This window comes from Chiloscyllium plagiosum, chromosome 33 (assembly GCF_004010195.1).
Source record: "Chiloscyllium plagiosum isolate BGI_BamShark_2017 chromosome 33, ASM401019v2, whole genome shotgun sequence".
NCBI classification, from domain to species: Eukaryota; Metazoa; Chordata; class Chondrichthyes; order Orectolobiformes; family Hemiscylliidae; genus Chiloscyllium; species Chiloscyllium plagiosum.
Genome location: NC_057742.1, coordinates 7,559,269 through 7,578,723, shown reverse-complemented (window position 1 = coordinate 7,578,723; position 19,455 = coordinate 7,559,269). Strand labels below are relative to the sequence as shown.

At 44.7% G+C, this 19,455-nt stretch overlaps 1 protein-coding gene across 7 annotated transcripts in view; it reads left to right on the top strand.

Moving 5' to 3' along the window:
* Window positions 1–19,455, top strand: part of cacnb1 (calcium channel, voltage-dependent, beta 1 subunit) — a 272,320-nt gene that overhangs the window by 190,792 nt on the left and 62,073 nt on the right. For 4 of the 7 annotated variants that reach the window (XM_043674847.1, XM_043674846.1, XM_043674848.1 and 1 more), the window contains 6 exons: window positions 6,879–6,998; window positions 9,007–9,129; window positions 10,681–10,814; window positions 11,365–11,438; window positions 14,827–14,984; window positions 18,402–18,482. In XM_043674847.1, coding sequence (XP_043530782.1) covers window positions 6,879–6,998; window positions 9,007–9,129; window positions 10,681–10,814; window positions 11,365–11,438; window positions 14,827–14,984; window positions 18,402–18,482 — 690 coding nt within the window. Of the gene's footprint in view, window positions 1–6,878; window positions 6,999–9,006; window positions 9,130–10,680; window positions 10,815–11,364; window positions 11,439–14,826; window positions 14,985–15,133; window positions 15,157–18,401; window positions 18,483–19,455 lie in introns of all 7 variants that reach the window. The other 3 variants (XM_043674852.1, XM_043674851.1, XM_043674850.1) reach the window with 2 other exon arrangements.

Here is a 19,455-nt window from a genome sequence, read left to right as displayed (position 1 = left end):
GTGCAAACTCCACACAGACAGTCACCCGAGGCTGGAATCGAACCTGGGACCCTGGTGCTGTGAGGCAGCAGTGCTAACCACTGAGCCACCATAAACTATCCAACTTGTACATATGCCGTCTACCCCAGAGCTAGCTCAGTACCCAAGGAATCTAAAATCCTCCCTCCTGTGCTGTCTTTTCAGCCGTGTATTCATCTGTCTTATCTTCATATTTCTGTACTCGCTCGAGTGTGACATTGGGAGTAACCTGGAGATTTTTGTTTTACTATTTAGGATCTTCTTGCTAATTTTCTATCGAGCTCCTAAATTCTGACCACCCCTCCCTTTCCTACTATATCTTTGGTACCAATGGGACCCCACACACAAGCTGCTGTTCACCCTGTCCCAGAAGAGAATCCAGAACGTGTGATACCCAGCACCAGGGAAACAGCACGTCATCTTGGAGTCACATCTGCGGCCGTGCAGTCTCTTCTCCGTTCCCCTCCTTAAGATCTCCCCTACCATTATTGCTGGTCGGCCCAGCCCCTCACACTAGCTGCATCACCCCTAATGCCACTGCTGCATTCTTCACCTGGATCCAGAATGGAAAATGTCTCGAAGGATTTCTGAACAGAAACCAAAAGAGCTGCGGATGCCTTCAGTCAGAAATTGCTGGGAGCACTCAGCAGGTCTGGCAGCATCTGTGCAGAGAAATCAGAGTTAACGTTCCTGTGGAAGGGACATCGGATCTGAAATGTTAACTCTGATTTCTCTGCACAGATGCTGCCAGACCAGCTGAACTTTTCCAGCAATGTTTTTAAACAAAATCATGAGGGGCATGGATAGAGTAAATAGACAAGGTCTTTTCCCTGAGTTAGGGAGTCCAGAACTAGAGGGCAATAGGTTTAGGATGAGAGGAGAAAGATTTAAAAGGTACCTAAGGGGCAACCTTTTTAAGCAAAGGGTGGTGTGTGTATGGGACGAACTGGTACAATTACAGCATTTAAAAGACTTCCGGATGGGAACATGAATAGGAACGGTTTGGAGGAATACGGACCAAGTGCTGGCAAGTGGGACTAGATTAATTTAGTCAGCATGGATGAGTCAGACCGAAGGGTCTGTTTCCATGCTGCACATCTTGATGACTCCTGCCTGGTTGTCTGGGACTGTCCAGTGGTCACCCCTTCCCTATCCACCTGCACGCCTCTATCTGCCTGTTCCTGTTCTGTCGGGTTTCCTTGAGGCAGAGGAAGTTCGAATTGCATCCCCCCCCACCAACCCCCCCCCCTCCCCTCCACCCCCCTTTCGTTGTATCAAACGTAAAAAAGCGAAGCATTGAAGACAAGAACTCTAGCAGAAGCAAGAGCTAAAAAAACAAATTGAATCCCTTGTGGCAGGACAGCAACCTGTGAGTCCACGCCTCTGATGAAAATCCCAAGTGCAGAATTACAGAGAAATGAACTGTGATTGGAGCTGATTTAAATCAAACCTGTCCACATTCTGCTGTGTATCAAGTTGTTAGCCCTGGCAGCTGGCAATACAGTGTCATTAGAGTGGGCAGCTCATTCTCCCAGAGTCAGGATCCCTCCCTAAATCCCCTTTTAACAGGCGTTTGAATCCTAACCACTCCTTTTCTGTATTCTTCATTGGAAAAGGACAGCCGTAAGCCAGTTCAGTAATTTCATTTCATTAGTGCTAACGTCACTGCCTGGGAACCCAGAGGTACAGTCAAATGCTGTGAGAGCGCGATTTCAAATCCTCCCACAGCAGCTGGTACTGTTTTGATTTGTTTAATAAATCTGCAATGAAAGATCGTCTCAGTGATGGTGACCTTGGAATTATCATTGTTGTAAAAATCCATCTGGTTTACTAATGTTCTATAGAGAAGGTAATTTTCCATTCTTACCCTGGTGCCAGGATCAAGGATGTCTGAGAGAGGGTGCAGAATGTTCTCAAGGGGGAGAGGGCCCAGCGGAGGTCATTGTCCACATTGGAACCAGCAGCATAGGAAGGGAAAAGGATGAGATTCTGAAGGGAGAATAATATACTGGCAGGGAAATTTGCTAGAACTGCTCATAAACTAGTAAGGTGGGGGGGTGGGACCCAGGGAGATAATGAGGAAAGAGATCAATCTGAGACTGGTACAGTTGAGAACAGAAGTGAGTCAAACAGTCAGGGCAGGGAGAGAACAAGTTAGGACTGATAAATTAAACTGCATTTGTTTCAATGCAAGAGGCCTAACAGGGAAGGCAGATGAATTCAGGGCATGGTTTGGAACATGGGACTGGGATATCATAGCAACTACAGAAACATGGCTCAGGGATGGGCAGGACTGGCCGCTTAATGTTCCAGGATACAAATGCTACAGGAAGGATAGAAAGGGAGGCAAGAGAGGAGGGGGAGTGGCATTTTTGATAAGGGATAGCATTACAGCTGTGCTGAGGGAGGATATTCCTGGAAATACATCCAGGGAAGTTATTTGGGTGGAACTGAGAAAGCGGAAAGGGATGATCACCTTATAAGGATTGTATTATAGACCCCCCAATAGTCAGAGGGAAATTGAGAAACAAATTTGTAAGGAGATCTCAGTTATCTGTAAGAACGATAGGGTGGTTATGGTAGGGGATTTTAACTTTCCAAACATACACTGAGACTGCCATAATGTCAAGGGTTTAGATGGAGAGGAATTTGTTAAGTTGTGTACAAGAAAATTTTCTGATTCAGTATGTGGGTGTACCTACTAGAGAAGGTGCAAAACTTAAAATAAGGCAGGGCAGTTGACTGAGATGTCAGTGGGGGAGCACTTTGGGGCCAGAGACCATAATTTTATTTGTTTTAAATTAGTGATGAAAAAGGATAGACCAGATCTAAAAGTTGAAGTTCTAAATTGGAGGAAGCCAATTTTGACGGTATTAGGCAAAAACTTTCAAAAGCTGTTTGGGGGCAGATGTTCACAGGTGAAGGGACAGCGGGAAAATGGGAAGGCCTTCAGAAATGAGATAATGAGAGACCAGAGAATGCATATTCCTGTCAGGGTGAAAGGGAAGGCTGGTAGGTATAGGGAATGCTGGATGACTAAAGAAATTGAGGGTTTGGTTAAGAAAAAGAAGGAAGCATATGTCAGGTATAGACAGCAGAGATTGAGTAAATCCTTAGAGAATAAAAGCAGTAGGAGGGAAATCAGGAGGGCAAAAAGGGGACATGAGATAGCTTTGGCAAATAGAATTAAGGAGAATCCAAAGGGTTTTTACAAATACATTAAGGACAAAAGGGTAACTAGGGAGAGAATAGGGCCCCTCAAAGATCAGCAAGGCGGCCTTTGTGTGGAGCCGCAGGAGTTGGGGGAGATACTAAACGAGCAATTTGCATCAGTGTTTACTGTGGAAAATGACATGGAAGATATAGAATGTGGGGAAATAGATGGTGACATCTTGAAAAATATCCATATTACAAAGGAGGAAATGCTGGATGTCTTGGAATGCATAAAGGTGGATGAATCCCCAGGACCTGATCAAGTGTACCCTTGAACTCTGTGGGAAGCTAGGGAAGTGATTGCTGGGTCTTTTGCTGAGATATTGGTATCATCGATAATCACAGGTGAGGTGCAGGAAGACCAGTTGGCTAATGTGGTACCCCTATTTAAGAAAGGTGGTAAGGACAAGCCAGAGAACTTAAGACCAGTGAGCTTGATGTCAGTGATGGGCAAGTTGTTGGAGAGAATCTTGAGGGACAGGATTTACACATATTTGGAAAGGCAAGGGCTGATTAGAGATGGTCAACATGGCTTTGAGTGTGGGAAATCATGTCTTACGAACTTGATTGAGTTTCTTGAAGAAGTAACAAAGAGGATTAATGAGGGCAGAGCAGTGGACATGATCTATACGGACTTGAGTAAGGCATTCGACAAGGTTCCCCATGGGAGACGGGTTGGCAAAGTTAGATCTCACAGAATACAGGGAGAACTAGTCATTTGGATACAGAACTGGCTCAAAGGTAGACGATAGAGGGTGATGGTGGATGGTTGTTTTTCAGACTGGAGGCCTGTGACCAGTGGAGTGTCACAAGGATCAGTGCTGGGGTCCACTACTTTTCGTCATTTTTATCAATGATTTGGATATGAACATAGGAGGTACAGTTAATCAGTTTGCGGATGACACCAAAATTGGAGGTGTAGTGGAAGGTTACCTCAGAATACAATGGGATCTTGATCAGATGGGCCATTGGGCTGAGGAGTGGCAGATGGATAATTTAGATAAATGTGAGGTATTGCATTGTGGGAAAGCAAATCAGGGCAGGACTTGTATGCTTAATAGTAAAGTCCTCGGAAGTGTTGCTGAACAAAGAGACCTTGGAGTGCAGGTTCATAGCTCCTTGTAAGTGGAGTCGCAGATAGGATAGTGAAGAAGGCATTTGGTGTGCTTTCCTTTATTTGTCAGAGTATGGAGTACAGGAGTTGGGAGGTCATGTTGCGGCTACTTTTGGAATATTGCGTGCAGTTCTGGTCTCCTTCTTATCGGAAGGATGTTGTGAAACTTGAAAGGGTTCAGAAAACAAGGATGTTGCCAGTGTTGGAGGATTTGAGTTATAGAGAGAGGTTGAACATGCTGGGACTGTTTTTTCTTGAGTATCGGAGGCTGAGGGGTGACCTTATAGAGGTTTACAAAATTATGAGGGACATGGATAGGATAAATAGACAAAGTCTTTTCCCTGGGGTGGGGGAGTCCAGAACTAGAGGGCATAGGTTTAGGGTGAGAGGGGAAAGATAAAAACAGACCTAAGGGGCAACTTTTTCACGCAGACAGTGGTACGTGTATGGAATGAGCTGCCAGAGGATGTGGTGGAGGCTGGTACAATTGCAACACTTAAAAGGCATCTGGATGGGTATATGAATAGGAAGGGTTTGGAGGGATATGGGTCAAGTGCTGGCAAATGGAGCTAGATTAAGTTGAGATATCTGGTCAGCGTAGACGAGTTGGACCAAAGGGTCTGTTTCTGTGCTGTACATCTGTATGACCTGGTCTGGCCTACACGTGACTCCAGCGATGTGCTTGACTCTTAATTGGCCCCCTGTAATTAGAAACGCAGGCTTTGTCAGCAATGTCCCCACCCCATGCATGGCAAACATACCTCGCCTTAAGAAATGAATCGATATAGAAAAGGGGAGATATATTACAGACTTTGACAATGAGCCCGGTTGTGGGACCAATTCAACCATTCATTCTCTTCTGGATAATTTTATGATTCTTATTGCTATCTGTCCAGTGTATGGCATGAGGTAAGGATGGCTGAGCTAAAGAGTGAAGCCAACAACATAGATCCAATTCCTGTACCAACTGAGGTGATCATGAAGGATTCCCTCTCTCAACTTCTGCCCTCCCCTGATTGTGGTGACCCTCAGGTTAAACCACCACCAGACATCTCTCTCTGCTGAGAGATGTGACCATGCTGCTCCTTTAACATGGTTATGTTGTCCTTGGTGTTTTTTTTTCTAGAGAAGTTGTACAAGTAGAAATTCCGAAAGGTCTAGGTTTGAAGGGTTTTAGGGCCGTTTTGATTAAAACTAACAGACACTCCCTCAGCCAAAAGGCTTTCAAGTTTAAAAACAATTGTGCAATGAAAGGGGAGTGACCAGTTCTCCCAGCCCAGCTTAGCCCTGTTTGGTTTGGTTTTAGCAGGCTGCTGTTCCAAGAAACAGCTGCATGGAAGAAGGTGTTCCAGGCTGAATCTCTCTCTCTTTCTCTCTCTCTCTCTCTTTCTCTCTCTCTCTCTCTCTCTCTCTCTCTCTCTCTCTCTCTCTCTCTCCTGTAAGACCCTGGGTTTGATTTGACATTTTGTGCCTAGGAGTGTTGATGGGGATTGTTGCACGTATTGGGAACAGCATCATTAAGTTGGGATGATCCGTTGGGTTTTTGGATATTTACGTTATTATATATTCTGTTTTCTTTTGTTTGTGTTTCGTTCAGTAATCTTGTCAATAAATGTGGTTGTGTTTAAAACTAATTGGCTTGACCAGCTGTCTCACTGCCGGAATATCTGCTTAACACCTACTTAAAACAACTAGCAAAGTTAGGGTCTGGGCTACTTTCTTGAAATATTTGGAGGGGGTCTGGCCTGGCCCATAACAGAGTGCAGCCTTAAGGTTTTCGAGGATGATAGCGACTTTACCTCATATATGAAATACCCCAATAAGTCAACTCAAGATTATTTCTCAATAACTTCTCAAACATCATTCAGCAATTATCAACCATGTGTGAATTATGAAGAGTCCGCTGACAGCTTTTGCATCAGCGGTGCCTGTAGCAACATCCCTTCCCTCTAACTGCCCTCTGAAACCAAACTGGGGTAACCTGCTGTCAGGTTGGGGCAGGAGGGGGTGCTCCATTTGTCCAGAATGTTTGACTTGGTAGCAGCCATGGCCTGTAGCTGTCAGAAGGCAGTCGACCCACCAATAAATTTGGGTGAATGGATCCCCTACCCCTGCCCCAAACTGACAGTAGGTTACCCTAGTTTCCCCATTGGCAAACCTGCCAGGAAGGTAGCTGATTGGCCAGATTGTGTTGAGGTCCTTAAGTGCCCATTCATTAACTGTTTCACTAGGGCCCAGTGCTTTGTTCAAAGGGGCAAGTCAAAGAGATTGGATCTCTCTCCCGGACCAAACTAAACAATTATTTCCCCTTCAAATCACCTTCCTGAGTACTTCCGCAGAAACGAAACTTGATCCCTTGGATTAAGTGGCATGTTTTAAAGGCAAAATGATTAAAGTATGGACATCATATTTTTAAAATATGAAAAGTATCAACATTGAAGGTTTACTTAAAGGATGATTGCACATTTAATGTTTGAACTTGGTGTCACATTTGAACAAATATTTCCTACCTTTTCCCTGCCTTTCTGCTCAGGGTTCAGCTGACTCCTACACCAGCCGTCCATCGGACTCTGACATCTCTCTAGAGGAGGACAGGGAAGCGCTACGCAAGGAAGCTGAGCAACAGGCTTTGGCACAACTTGAGAAGGCAAAGGTAAGAACGCTGGCACTCCCTCACCAGCCTCGCCATGCAGTGCTTCCCAGTCTTTTTACCATTGGGAACCCAATATGAAGCTTGACTATTACCACAAGTTCTCTGAGGACTGGGTGAGCGGGGCAGGGACATTGGGGTTTCATAAAGCAGAAGGTGTGGGGCACAGTAGAACTCTGAGGTGGGGGGTGGGCAGAGTTACATGGTGGTTCTTGCTGCCTCTGAGCTCACATCCCCAAAACATCAGCTTGTGACCTCACTCGGGATCCTGACTCTAAGCCCTGCTCTAAGAAAGGCTTGTAGTCCCAAGGAGGATTTGTCTGACTGTAGGAACACAGTGCAAACTACACCCTGAGGTCTGCAGTCATAAGTAGTGCATAATTCTACAATGATGATTCAAGCTAATTAATTCAGTTGCTAAGTCAGGCTTACATAACTCGCTGTCTTTGGAACCCAATTTGACTTACCAGCTTGACTGTGTTTCTGCATGGAGCCTTGAGGTGTTTTTCGCCATTAATGACCCTGTAGCGGTTGTTCTCAGTGTTGTAAGATGCTGTGGAAGACAAGGTTAGAATAGCAGAATGACCTGGAGCCTAAATTCATTGATGTTCACATTATTCGGCCGCATTATTTGATTTTCTTAGCTGGTTGAATCCATTTCGTGTGAGAGACACAGCCCGTCAAACCCAGTGGCATTTTCTGGAGGGTCGTCTCTACGCTCAGCGTGACGGATAACCTCATCATTTCTCTCACTGAGTATGAATTGGCTCAGAGACCCAAGGATCAGTGCGCTCCCGTGAACGTTGATGGGCTTTAAGCTGGAGGAACCAAAACCAACTGTGGATGCAGAACCTGAAGTGGGAAAGCCCATTCCCTAGCTGTGGTGGCACTCACCACTTTCAACAGCAAGACAAATATTGTCAGAAGCAGCAATGATTGATTTCGGGATGCTAACAGCTGAAAGAGTCTCACATGAAGAATACTGAATGCCCAAAGTGAATTCGAGCCATCTCATGAGGGGATTGATGTAAGTCCTTGATAGACTCTGAGATGTAAGCTGACATTTTCTCATGAAGTTTGAGACAGGTGCAGTGTTGCTGAAACCAATGACAAACTGTTACACTGGACTAATTTAGTCAATGGCTAATGGTAGGCGGGAGTGAGGAGAACAGATTCTGGAGATCAGAGTCAAACAGTGTGGCACTGGAAAAGCACAGCAGGTCAGGCAGCATCCGAGGAGCAGGGCAGTTAATGTTTCAAGCATAGGTCTTCATCAGGAATGTGGGGAGGCTGCTCAAGGGGGTTGAGAGATAAATGGGAAGGGGATAGCTAATGGTGTTATGCAAAGATGAGAGGCTTGGACCTTGGTTTGTGAGATGGAGCCATTTGTACAGATCAACTACAAGAACTGTTATGCATCAAGGACAGAGTGCAGACTGCCATTCCTTTATTAAACTCTTGATTGCTTTGTAGTTGTTCATGTAACATTTTAATCTACCAGTGTCTACCTTACGGTCTTTGCTTGATGCACTGAATGTTGACATTCCGCTGAGATCTGAGCTTGGATTCAGTCCCAGATGGTAGGATAACAAGCTGTTGTATTTGACTGAGGACTGGATAGTGTAGCTGGTTACATTAATCACATGGAATTGGGATTGAATTCAAACCAAACTGATAGGATTAGAGTCTTGTCCTTCCATTTGCTGTTTCTGAGCAATAAGTCCGTACGCTCCCAATTGTTAGTGTGTGCAGGAACACAATACAACCTGCCAAAAGTTGGTACCAAACTGTTGCCTTTTATAATTTGGCCTTCACTTGGAAGTGGTACAAATAATAACAATAAGATCAAGAACATGTGATTGTGGATGTGAACTCCTGCTCTGTCACTGTTAACATGAACTGCGATTATGTCCCAAATGTTGATTGTTCTTTAACAGGGTATTTTATGTGTTCATTGACTCGTCACAGAGCATCACCGCAGCATCTTTCACTGAATCCCATTTTATTTTAGACCAAGCCTGTTGCATTTGCTGTTCGGACAAATGTTGGCTACAATCCCACCCAGAACGATGAAGTCCCTGTGCAAGGCATGGCCATTTCCTTCGAGTCCAAAGACTTTCTACACATCAAAGAAGTAAGTATTCCACTCTTATTAATGTATCATTGCAGTTTGTGCAAACACTTGTGCATGGGTAGTTACTGTGACCTTCTGCATCGAAGTAAGTCATTTTAGGGGCAAGTAACTCAGGGAAATGTTTCAGGTGTGGTCAAGAGGAAACAAATTTTACATTGAGGAGAGCAAGGTTAACAAGATGTCAAAGCAGAATGTGCTGGAGAAATTCTGCACGTCTGGCAGCAAGTGTGGACAGAGAAAGCTTTACTGTTTCGAGTCTGATATGACCCTTCTTTGGAACTCATATTGAATCTGAGATGTAAAGTCTGCTGCCTAACCTGCTAAGTTCCTTATTTTTAAAAATTTTTTCAGATCTCCAGTATCTGCCTTATTTTGCTTTTTCTTAATCAGATGTTGATTTCACAGAAGCCAGTGAGGAGTGGGAAGGTGTTAGCAGGAATAGTGGATAAGCACAGGTCACCAGTACCTCATGCTGGAATGGGTAAGGGAAGGTTGACAGTCTGTCAGACAGACAAAGGGCCATGCAAGACCTAATCTGTCCTGTGTCAAAGCTAATTTGCGGATTTAGTCTCCTTTTTTGTTAAATGGGTAAAAGGATTGGTCAAAGAGGATTAAAAGCTTCACAGGAGGCTCCCAAGCACCGAGGATGTCACTTAGACAGGGGGACGAAACGTCTGCAACACAAATTCCCAGCTCGGCGAACAGAACCACAACAGGATTAAAAACTAATAATAGTCAGCAAAGATGTAATGAGACTGTTGTAATATCGCAGCTAGAAATGGTACAGGAATAGGATGCACCAGAACAAATACACTGGTCAGACACAGGGGGTCAAAAACCGAGTCATTGATGGTGACAAAACCAGGTGTCCTTCCATTCCAGTACAATACCAGCTCCGTAAGGCCTTATCCAGAAGGATAAGGGTAACCAAAGCATGATTCAGACTGAGAAACACGAAGGTATGAATCTGCTATTTTCCCTGAACTTAACTTAGTGCTTGAGGATGTGAGTTTGAAGAGGGAATGAAGTACATTGATTAGAAAGCAGTCTGGTGGGTAAGAAACAGCCAAAGGATAAAAGATAGTTATAGAGTTATAAAGATGCATAGCACAGAAACAGACCCTTTGGTCCAACTCGTCTACGCTGCACAGATATCCTAACTTAAGATGGTCCCATTTGCCAGCATTTGGCCCATATCCCTCCAAACCCTTCCTATTCATATACCCATCCAAATGCCTTTTAAATGCTGTAATTGTACCAGCCTCCACCACTTCCTGTCGCAGCTCATTCCATACCCGTACCACCCTCTGTGTGAAAAAGTTGCCCCTTAGGTCTGTTTTAAATTTTTCCCCTCTCACCCTAAACCCTCTAGTTCTGGACTTCCCCCACCCAGGGAAAAGACTTTGTCTATTTACCCTATCCGTGCTCCATCCGGTGACCAAAGTGTTGCCAAATGTGTTTCGCACCACGTTAACTTGATGGTTTTACTTTCCAATGAAGCAGAAAAGGAAAAATAGCGATTATTTAAGTTTTTCTTCATTTTTTCCGCAGAAATACAACAACGACTGGTGGATAGGGCGACTGGTGAAAGAAGGATGTGAGGTCGGATTCATTCCAAGCCCAGTAAAGTTAGAGAATATCAGGCTGCAACAGGAGCAGAAGATGAGACAAGGACGACTTTCAAGGTCTGACAAAGACTTGATTGCACATCCTTACTGTCAGCTATGTTCACAGTTGCCCATAAAGTGCCTTCATAGCCAGTCACTAAGCAGTAACACATGGGTCAGACATTATATTGGGCTTCATTCTTAGTTTGGATTTAGGGATTCAGGTTGCACTTGGCTGCACCTTCAGTTCAAATGGGGTGAACTTAGAGGACCATAGCACTGTAGAGTCCCTACACTGTGAAAGGAGGCTATTCAGCCCATTGCATCTACACCAACCCTCTATGGAGCATCCCATCCAGACCCCCACCCCGTGTTCCATATGGGCGATCCATCTAATCCATGTTTAGACTGTGGGTGGAAACCGGAGCACCCGGAGGAAACCCACCTAGACACGGGGAGAATGTGCAAGCTCCACGCACAGTCACCCGAAGTTGGGATTGAACCCGGGTTCCTGGTGCTGTGAGGCAGCTGTGCTAACCACTAAGCCATGGTGCCACCCAGCAGCTAGCTTGGCATTTGCACTTTCTAATGTCACTGATTTATTTTCATTTTGAAACTTTTACTTTAGCAAATCTGGTGGAAACTCCAGTTCTAGTTTAGGAGATGTTCCAGGAACCAGGAGACCCACACCTCCTGCAACTGGTAAGTGTCAAGCATCCTTTTTTTCTCTCGTTCTGAACCTTGCTTTGTTCAAGGTTCAAGGTTGCTTCTCTCTTCAGCCAATGCACTTTGGATTCTCAAGATAAAGTGTAAGCCCCAAAGCAAAGCACAAAACATTTGGTAAGGTCCCAGGGAGTGTTGCTGAACAAAGAGACCTTGAAGTGCAGGTTCATAGCTCCTTGAAAGTAGAATCGCAGCTAGATAGGGTAGTGAAGAAGGCTTTCCTTTATTGGTCAGAGTATTGAGTACAGGAGTTGGGAGGTCATGTTGCGGCTGTACAGGACATTGGTTAGGCCACTGTTGGAATATTGCGTGCAATTCTGGTCTCCTTCCTATTGGAAAGATGTTGTGAAACTTGAAAGGGTTCAGAAAAGATTTGCTAGAGGATGTGGTGGAGGCTGGTACAATTGCAACATTTAAGAGACATTTGGATGGGTATATGAATAGGAAGGGTTTGGAGGGATATGGGCCGGGTGCTGGCAGGTGGGACTAGATTGGGTTGGGATATCTGGTCAGCAAGGACGGGTTGGACCGAAGGGTCTGTTTCCGTGCTGTACATCTCTATGACTCTATTTATCTGTATGCAACATCTGCTTTAGTCAAGGGGGATGAAAATTAATTTTAAAAAAGAAAAATTTAAATGCCAGTGAAGTAAAAGATAACGTGTGCAAGTACACAGCACATCCAACAGCATCCGGAAAGAAATGGAATGAATTTACCGAATAGAGATATGTTAGAATTAAGTTGAATGAGTCATGATTTCAATGTGCAAGTTCTTTCTCTTTTAGAGAATGAAAGTTTCTCTCATTTTCTGTTATATTTGCAATAAAGGTGATGATAGCATAATTGCAATGCTTCTGGGCTAGTATTCCATGAACCCAGTCTGGAGATAAATGCTCAAATCCTACCACAACAGCTGGGTGAAGTTCAATTCTGAAACAATCCTTAACAATGGACAATCAATGCATGACTCAATTAATAACTCTAAATGTTTTTAAAAATCTTATAGTAATGGGTGACTGTGAAACTATAATCAATTGTTGTAAAACTTGCGGTCTGGTTCAGTAATGTACTCTTAGAGAAGGCAATTCTCCATCCTTAAAATGAAACAAACAACTGTGGATGTTTAGCATCCCTACAGTGTGGAAGCAGACCAGTTGACCCATACTGAACCCCCACAGAGCATCCCACCCACCCTACATTTCCCATGGCTAATCCACCTAGCCTGCACAATTTAGCATGGCCAGTCCCCCTAACCTGCACATCTTTAGACTGTTGGAAGAAACCAGAGCACATCCACGCAGACATGGGGAGATCGTGCAAACTCCACACACAGGAATCGAACCCATGTCCCTGGTACTGTGAGGCAGCAAAGTTAGCCGCTGAACCACCGTGCTGCCCCAGATGCTGAAGGTCTGAAGCAAATTGCTGGGGAAACTCAGCAGATCTGGCAGCGTCTGTGGAGAGAGAAAGCAGAGTTAACCTTTTGAGTCCATCAGCAAAAGGGTCACTGGACTCGAAACATTAACTCTGGAGTTGTGAGTTCTTCCTGAGTTTGGCTGATATGAGATGCCAGACCAACACACGCGTGGTTTGTCTTGAACAACCCTTTGAATGTGCCAAGCAACCCAACTCCATCCAAGAGCAATGAAGGGATGGTCTCCTGCATTCCCTGCCTTTCCAAAGAGGAGGAAGAATTCTCCCTCTGCTCCACCAGCATGACACATGAATTCCTTCTGGTACCATTCCCTGAAAAATACAATGGATCAGCAACAGCTGAATTGCTAAGACTGTGCATTCGGATTAATCTCCGGTGTAACTACAGATCTCAATGTGCCATTGCTTTGGCAGAGTCCACTCAGGTGAAGAAGTTTCCAGTAAATTTCCTCTTGGATTTTTTGGTGACTATCTGATAACCAATGCATGCAGTTGATTGGAAAAGTGTGGAAACATTCTCTCTGTATTCACTCATCAACATCTTCTGAGGTTTAATGCATGATGGCCTGGCTGACAATGCCCAGGTCCCGTGAATGAATTAAAATGGAACCTCCCCCATTTTGCCTATGCCTTCTCTTGCCTGGACTCAAATTTGGGCAAAAGTGGTCATTAAACTGAACTAAGGGAAGACTAATAGCAACTGGTATCTCCAACAGTCACGAATCCTACCAATGGGACTTGGGTGCAGTCCTGCCAATGTCCAATCAGTTCCAGATGATGTTGGTGGCATTTCTTCAGAGAAAATCACAAGATGGCTTCGATAGCAAGTGTGGGGCTGTTTGAGATCCATCTTTCTCAGTGTCTGCTGGCAATGATGGCAAGCCCAGTCTTTTGTAACAAGAAAAGGATTGATGGGTGCTGAGGCATCTGCAAGGGAAGCATCAGTGCACACTAGCACAGGAAGTTCACTGGTGACTTCATTAAAAATGGGCAGTGGGCTGTTCGAGCATGGAAGGCATCACTGCCAGGTCTGAGTCTGAGACTGCCCACTACTTGTTGTGGAATATTTGCACTCTCTTGCAGGAGTCACAACTGTCATACACAGCAGATTCATTTCCTTTCCCTCCCATTGACTATCATCTCTATGGAAACCAGACCTTGAGGTAATCTCTTTATAGGTACCAACTCAGAAGGGTATTGCTGTGCTCTGTCTCTGTCTGTCTGTCTCTCTTTCTCTCTCTCCCTCCCTCCCTCTCTCTCTCTCTCTCTGTGCTGCTCTCTCTCTCTCTCTCTCTCTCTCTCTCTGTATCTTTATCCCTATCTCTGTTCTATTCTGTGTGTGTGTGTCGTGCTCTCTATCACTGTGTCTGTGTCTCCCCCAAAAAAAGGTTAACTTTGACTAATTTGAGTGCAGTCCCCATGTAATGGTGACCCCCATCTATCACCTGTCTTGTAAAAATGTCACACAAAATACATTGAGGAAATGGTAATCTTACTGCTGGTGGCTGAGTGTCCTATATCTAAGTTTGAAGCACAAACTGATGTGGAAAAGTCCAGCTGAGTATGGGATCTCTCAAAGTTTTAAATGGGAAATGAAAACATTCACTCAGAGAATTCCCATTCTATGGTTCAGGTTAGAGAATGTTGGTGAGTGGGATAGGGGGAGCTCTGTTTTGCACCTGGCGTGGGTTAGGAGTACTTTGTGCAAAGATGAATAGAAGTGTTTCTATTCTTGAGCGTGTTTATATGTTGCAGTGAGTTCCATATTCTCTACAGTGTATCAATTAAGAATAAAGTCTGGACTGTTTAATCACAAACTGCTGCTTTGGTGTTGGGCTGCTTTTCCAATCCGTTTTCTCACTGCTGTTGATGAAATTTCCTTTCTTCCTCAGCCTTAGTTGCATTTCAACCTGTGCTTCCTCCCCTTTACCAGGATATGCGGACTTGTCTAATTTAGCTTTTGATGTAGATGCCATTGACTTAGATGCAGAAGAGAGCGATTCCCAAACCAACCATCGGTCCCCTAAAACAAGCGTTAGCAGTGTAACGACTCCCCCGTCCAACGCCAAACGAATCCCATTTTTTAAGAAGGTAACGCCTTGTCAGTGCACCCAGCTGCCTGATGCACGAACTAGCGCACATACCCCACTCAGTTTGCTGCTTCCATGTCTCTGAGACTTGTTAATAACATGCATGCCTTGTTATTTTTTTCTTGGGCTGTCTTTCCACGCACACTTGAGCAGCAAAGCCGAAGCAGAAATCGGTAAGTCTATTTTATGCTTTCTGTATTTCGCGTTGAAGTGTAGAGTCAGACTGGGGAAGTTGCAGTTTCCCGTGACACAACATGCCTCAGAACCTGAAGCCTCTTAGAATGACAGCTGTTAAAGTAAACATACTTCAGCCAGTCCTGTGATTAATAATCATCATTTGCTCATGTTGGAGAGGAATAACTTGCATTTGCATCTGCTGCAAAGAGCATGGTCAGGGTTGTTTATTTAAAAATGTGTAAGGTTAAACTAAGAAGTCACAATTGTGTGTGCATAATGTACCTTAGGCTCTGTGCCCATCAATAAATTCTCCGTGGCACTGATGAACATAAAATTGTTTCTGTGTCAATGATGGGAATGGATTTGAGCAAATATCCTGGTCGAGTAAGCCTTCAAGTGGCCAGAATCTGTACTTCTGTTGTGATGGTTGACATAGCAAAAATGTTGAAGGAATATCTTGTTGGAAAAATGGGAAACTCTACTACAACAGCGTATCCACGGCAGCAGATTTACAACAGTGTGTGTTATACGCTCTATGCCACTTACTTTGTTAAAATGTCCAGGACTATGGAAAGGGAAGAGCCAAGTTATTTGTGAACTGGAAAGCCCAAGAGCCCAAAACAAATTGAATTGTAATCCCCCAGCTTTCCAAGTATTCACTGATCCGTTGGCGAGAAAAATCAACTCAAAAAGCCAAAGAAGTGTGCTTGAGACAGGTAAAGAGGCTTTCGAGCCCCCGTGGCCAGATACATAACAGCTTTACATGGGTAGAGGAGCAGGGAATGGTACTGATTTGTAAAACCGTAAAATGTTTATATGGTGTAGATGCAAGTGTCTATTTCACTTGGACCGAGTTGCAGTAAAAGGGTTTGAATTAATAAATCAAAAGTAGCATTAGCCTTTTGAGAATGAAGATTGATCATAATCCTGTATGACCAATCCATACCGTTTCACTTCATTTGTGTATCAAGGACTTAAGAAGGAACAGGAACAGATTTAGGTAGCTCGGAATATAACTGCATAAGAAACAGGAGTTAATGTAGGGCATTCAGTCCTTTTGAGCCTGTTCTAATGTTCAATAATTCTACCTCAATTACATGTTCCTGCCCTATCCCTATACCATTTCATTCCAATTCTAATTGAATTTAGCGACTGAGCATCTGGTACCACTGGGGAGAACATTTCAAAGGTCCGTAACCCTTTCAGTGAATAAATGTCACCTCATCTCTATGATAAACAGTCGGCCCCTTTTCCTAGACACAGTGACCTCAAGTCCTAAGCTCCCCCATTAGGAGAAACATTGGTCTTCTCAAGACCCTCGGGAGTTTTATGTAGTCCAATTAAATCATCTCCCATTCTTCGAAATTCAAAGGCATGTAGGTCACATCTGCTTCATCCGTCCTCATCACACAATCCTCTCATTCAAGGAATCAGCTGAGTGAGTCTGCATTGCTCTCCCCCCTGAGTGAACATGTCCCCTCTTCAGTAAGAAGGCCAAACCAAGATGTAATGCACCACATGTGGCCTGACCAAGTCCCAACATAACTGGAGTGAAACTTCATTAAATCTCTGAAACACCACAAGTTCTTCAATAAAATAGCTATCAGTGAGCTGGGCTGTGCTGCCCATTTCAATAGTCATTCCATCAGCTGAAGCAAGATCCAGCATGGAACAGACTCACTCAGACCCAGAGTGTCTCTTGCTCAGTCTGTGTGGCACCAATTGATGTCAGCACTGGGTCCACTAAAATTGGGTTGTTTCTTGTTGTCAAAGGAGAGGAAGCCAGGCCAAGGCAGTTGGGCAGCTTGTGTGGATGGGACCATGTTTGACGTGGTGCTGTCCTATCAGCTGAACAATCTGTAAAAGGAGCCCATCTTTGATGACAAGATTAGACCTGTGTTCAGCATGTGACAGAATAGCCACTCAGCAAGGTAACAAACACTTTGGTCCAACTCGTTTGTGCTGACCAGATATCCTAAATTAATCTGGTCTAAATTGAACGCCTCTAAATTGCTATCCACTCTGATCTGTGCAAAATTAAATCGATAACAATTTTGAATGACACTTCTGATCCAATCCGAAGGCTAGTCACTAAAACCTAGCTGCAGTTGGAGGCAGGTTCCACTGGCAAACACCAGACAGAGAATTCCTGTCATTGTCAGAATGAGCACTGATGAGATGGTCTATAAATGGTGAATGCTGAGGAACGAAGCCTTGTTTGCCTCTAGTGACTAGAGACAGACAGTCTAGATCATTTTCATCAGTTGGTCTTCAGATGTAACACAGTGGACCACACGGGGCAGACTCGACTAAACCAACACTAAGTCTGCCAATTAGTTTATATATTTTATCTTTATTTGTATATAATATATTGCTATATTTGGCTAGATATTCAGAGTCTGAGCAAGTGTGATTGCAATGTAGAAAGCAAAGTTCAATATAATTTATGAGACACTTTTACAGAAATGTTTATGAAATTATTGCTGTGGTTTGACTTTTATATTGAGAACGATTTATCAGTATTTGAGACTTGAGGCAGTTTTTTAAATAAGCAATGCATTTTAAAGCCGCACTGCCTCTTTGGAATTGGGTTTGACAAACCCTTTCTGCATTTGGCAAACACTCCGGCTGGAATGCTTCTCTCTGTGTGTGAGACTGCTTCATCTTGAACTAGCCTGTGCTCAGCAAAAGCAATGCACTGCTTCTCGCTCACTGTTGGTGGAACATTGTTAACCTGTCGATTCTGTCATTAGAAATGTAAACATTTGTAATCTGATGGATGGAATTTGGCACTGTCCTCCTTGGCACCGAGAAAGTTCAGGCGCGATTTAACAGAGGTGTTTAAAACTGGTGAGGGGTTTGGTAGACCCAAGATGGGGAGAACTGTTTCATCGATCTGAAAGGACATTAGCCAGAAGTAACGATTTATAACAGTCAAGTCAGAGTGAGGTTGCGGGATGGGTGGGAGTGATGAGAAAGTGTTATTCCTCAGGAAGGTGCTCTAATCAGCAATGCACTGCCTGGAAGGGGAATGGAAACAGCTTCAGTTGCAACTTTGATAAGCGAATTGCATGAATACTAATAAAGGCAAGTCTATAAGACAGGTGCAAAAGAGTGGGGCTAGTACCAAGGATCGACAGAACTCAATGAGATGGAGGGCCTCTAGTTGTGCTTGATAATTCTAAGGGTTAAATTTAATAGTTCTAATACTTTCTCTGGCTTTCTGTATCCCTCTGAGCAGCAAGAGAATGTGCCTCCCTACGATGTTGTACCATCCATGAGACCAATCATACTAGTGGGTCCGTCTTTGAAAGGCTACGAGGTAAGTCCCACAAACACAGCTTTTCACACACACAGCTCCATGTGGCACACACACAGCTCCATGTGACACACCCACAGCTCCATGTGGCACGCACACACAGCTCCATGTGACAAACCCACAGCGCCATGTGGCACACACACACAGCTCCGTATGACACACACGCACGCAGCTCCATGTGGCGCGCTCAATGAGACACACACACACACAGCTCCGTATGACACACACGCACACAGCTCCATGTGGCGCGCTCAATGAGACACACACACACACAGCTCCATGTGACACACCCACAGCGCCATGTGGCACGCACACACAGCTCCGTATGACACACACGCACGCAGCTCCATGTGGCGCGCTCAATGAGACACACACATACACAGCTCCACGAGACACACACACAGCCCCATGTGACACACCCACAGCTCCATGTGGAATGCACACATAGCTCCGTGTGACACACACGCACACAGCTCCATGTGACACACAGCTCCATGTGACACACGCACAGCTCCATGTGACACACGCACAGCTCCATGTTGCACGCGCACACAGCTCCATGTGGCACGCACACACAGCTCCATGTGGCACGCACACAAACCTCCATGTGACACACACACACAGCTCCATGTGGCGCACACACAGCTCCATGTTGCACGCACACACAGCTCCGTATGACACACACGCACACAGCTCCATGTGACACACCCACAGCTCCATGTGGAACGCACACATAGCTCCGTGTGACACACACGCACACAGCTCCATGAGACACACAGCTCCATGTGACACACGCACAGCTCCATGTGACACACGCACAGCTCCATGTTGCACGCACACACAGCTCCATGTTGCACGCACACACAGCTCCGTATGACACACACGCACACAGCTCCATGTGACACACCCACAGCTCCATGTGGAACGCACACATAGCTCCGTGTGACACACACGCACACAGCTCCATGTGACACAC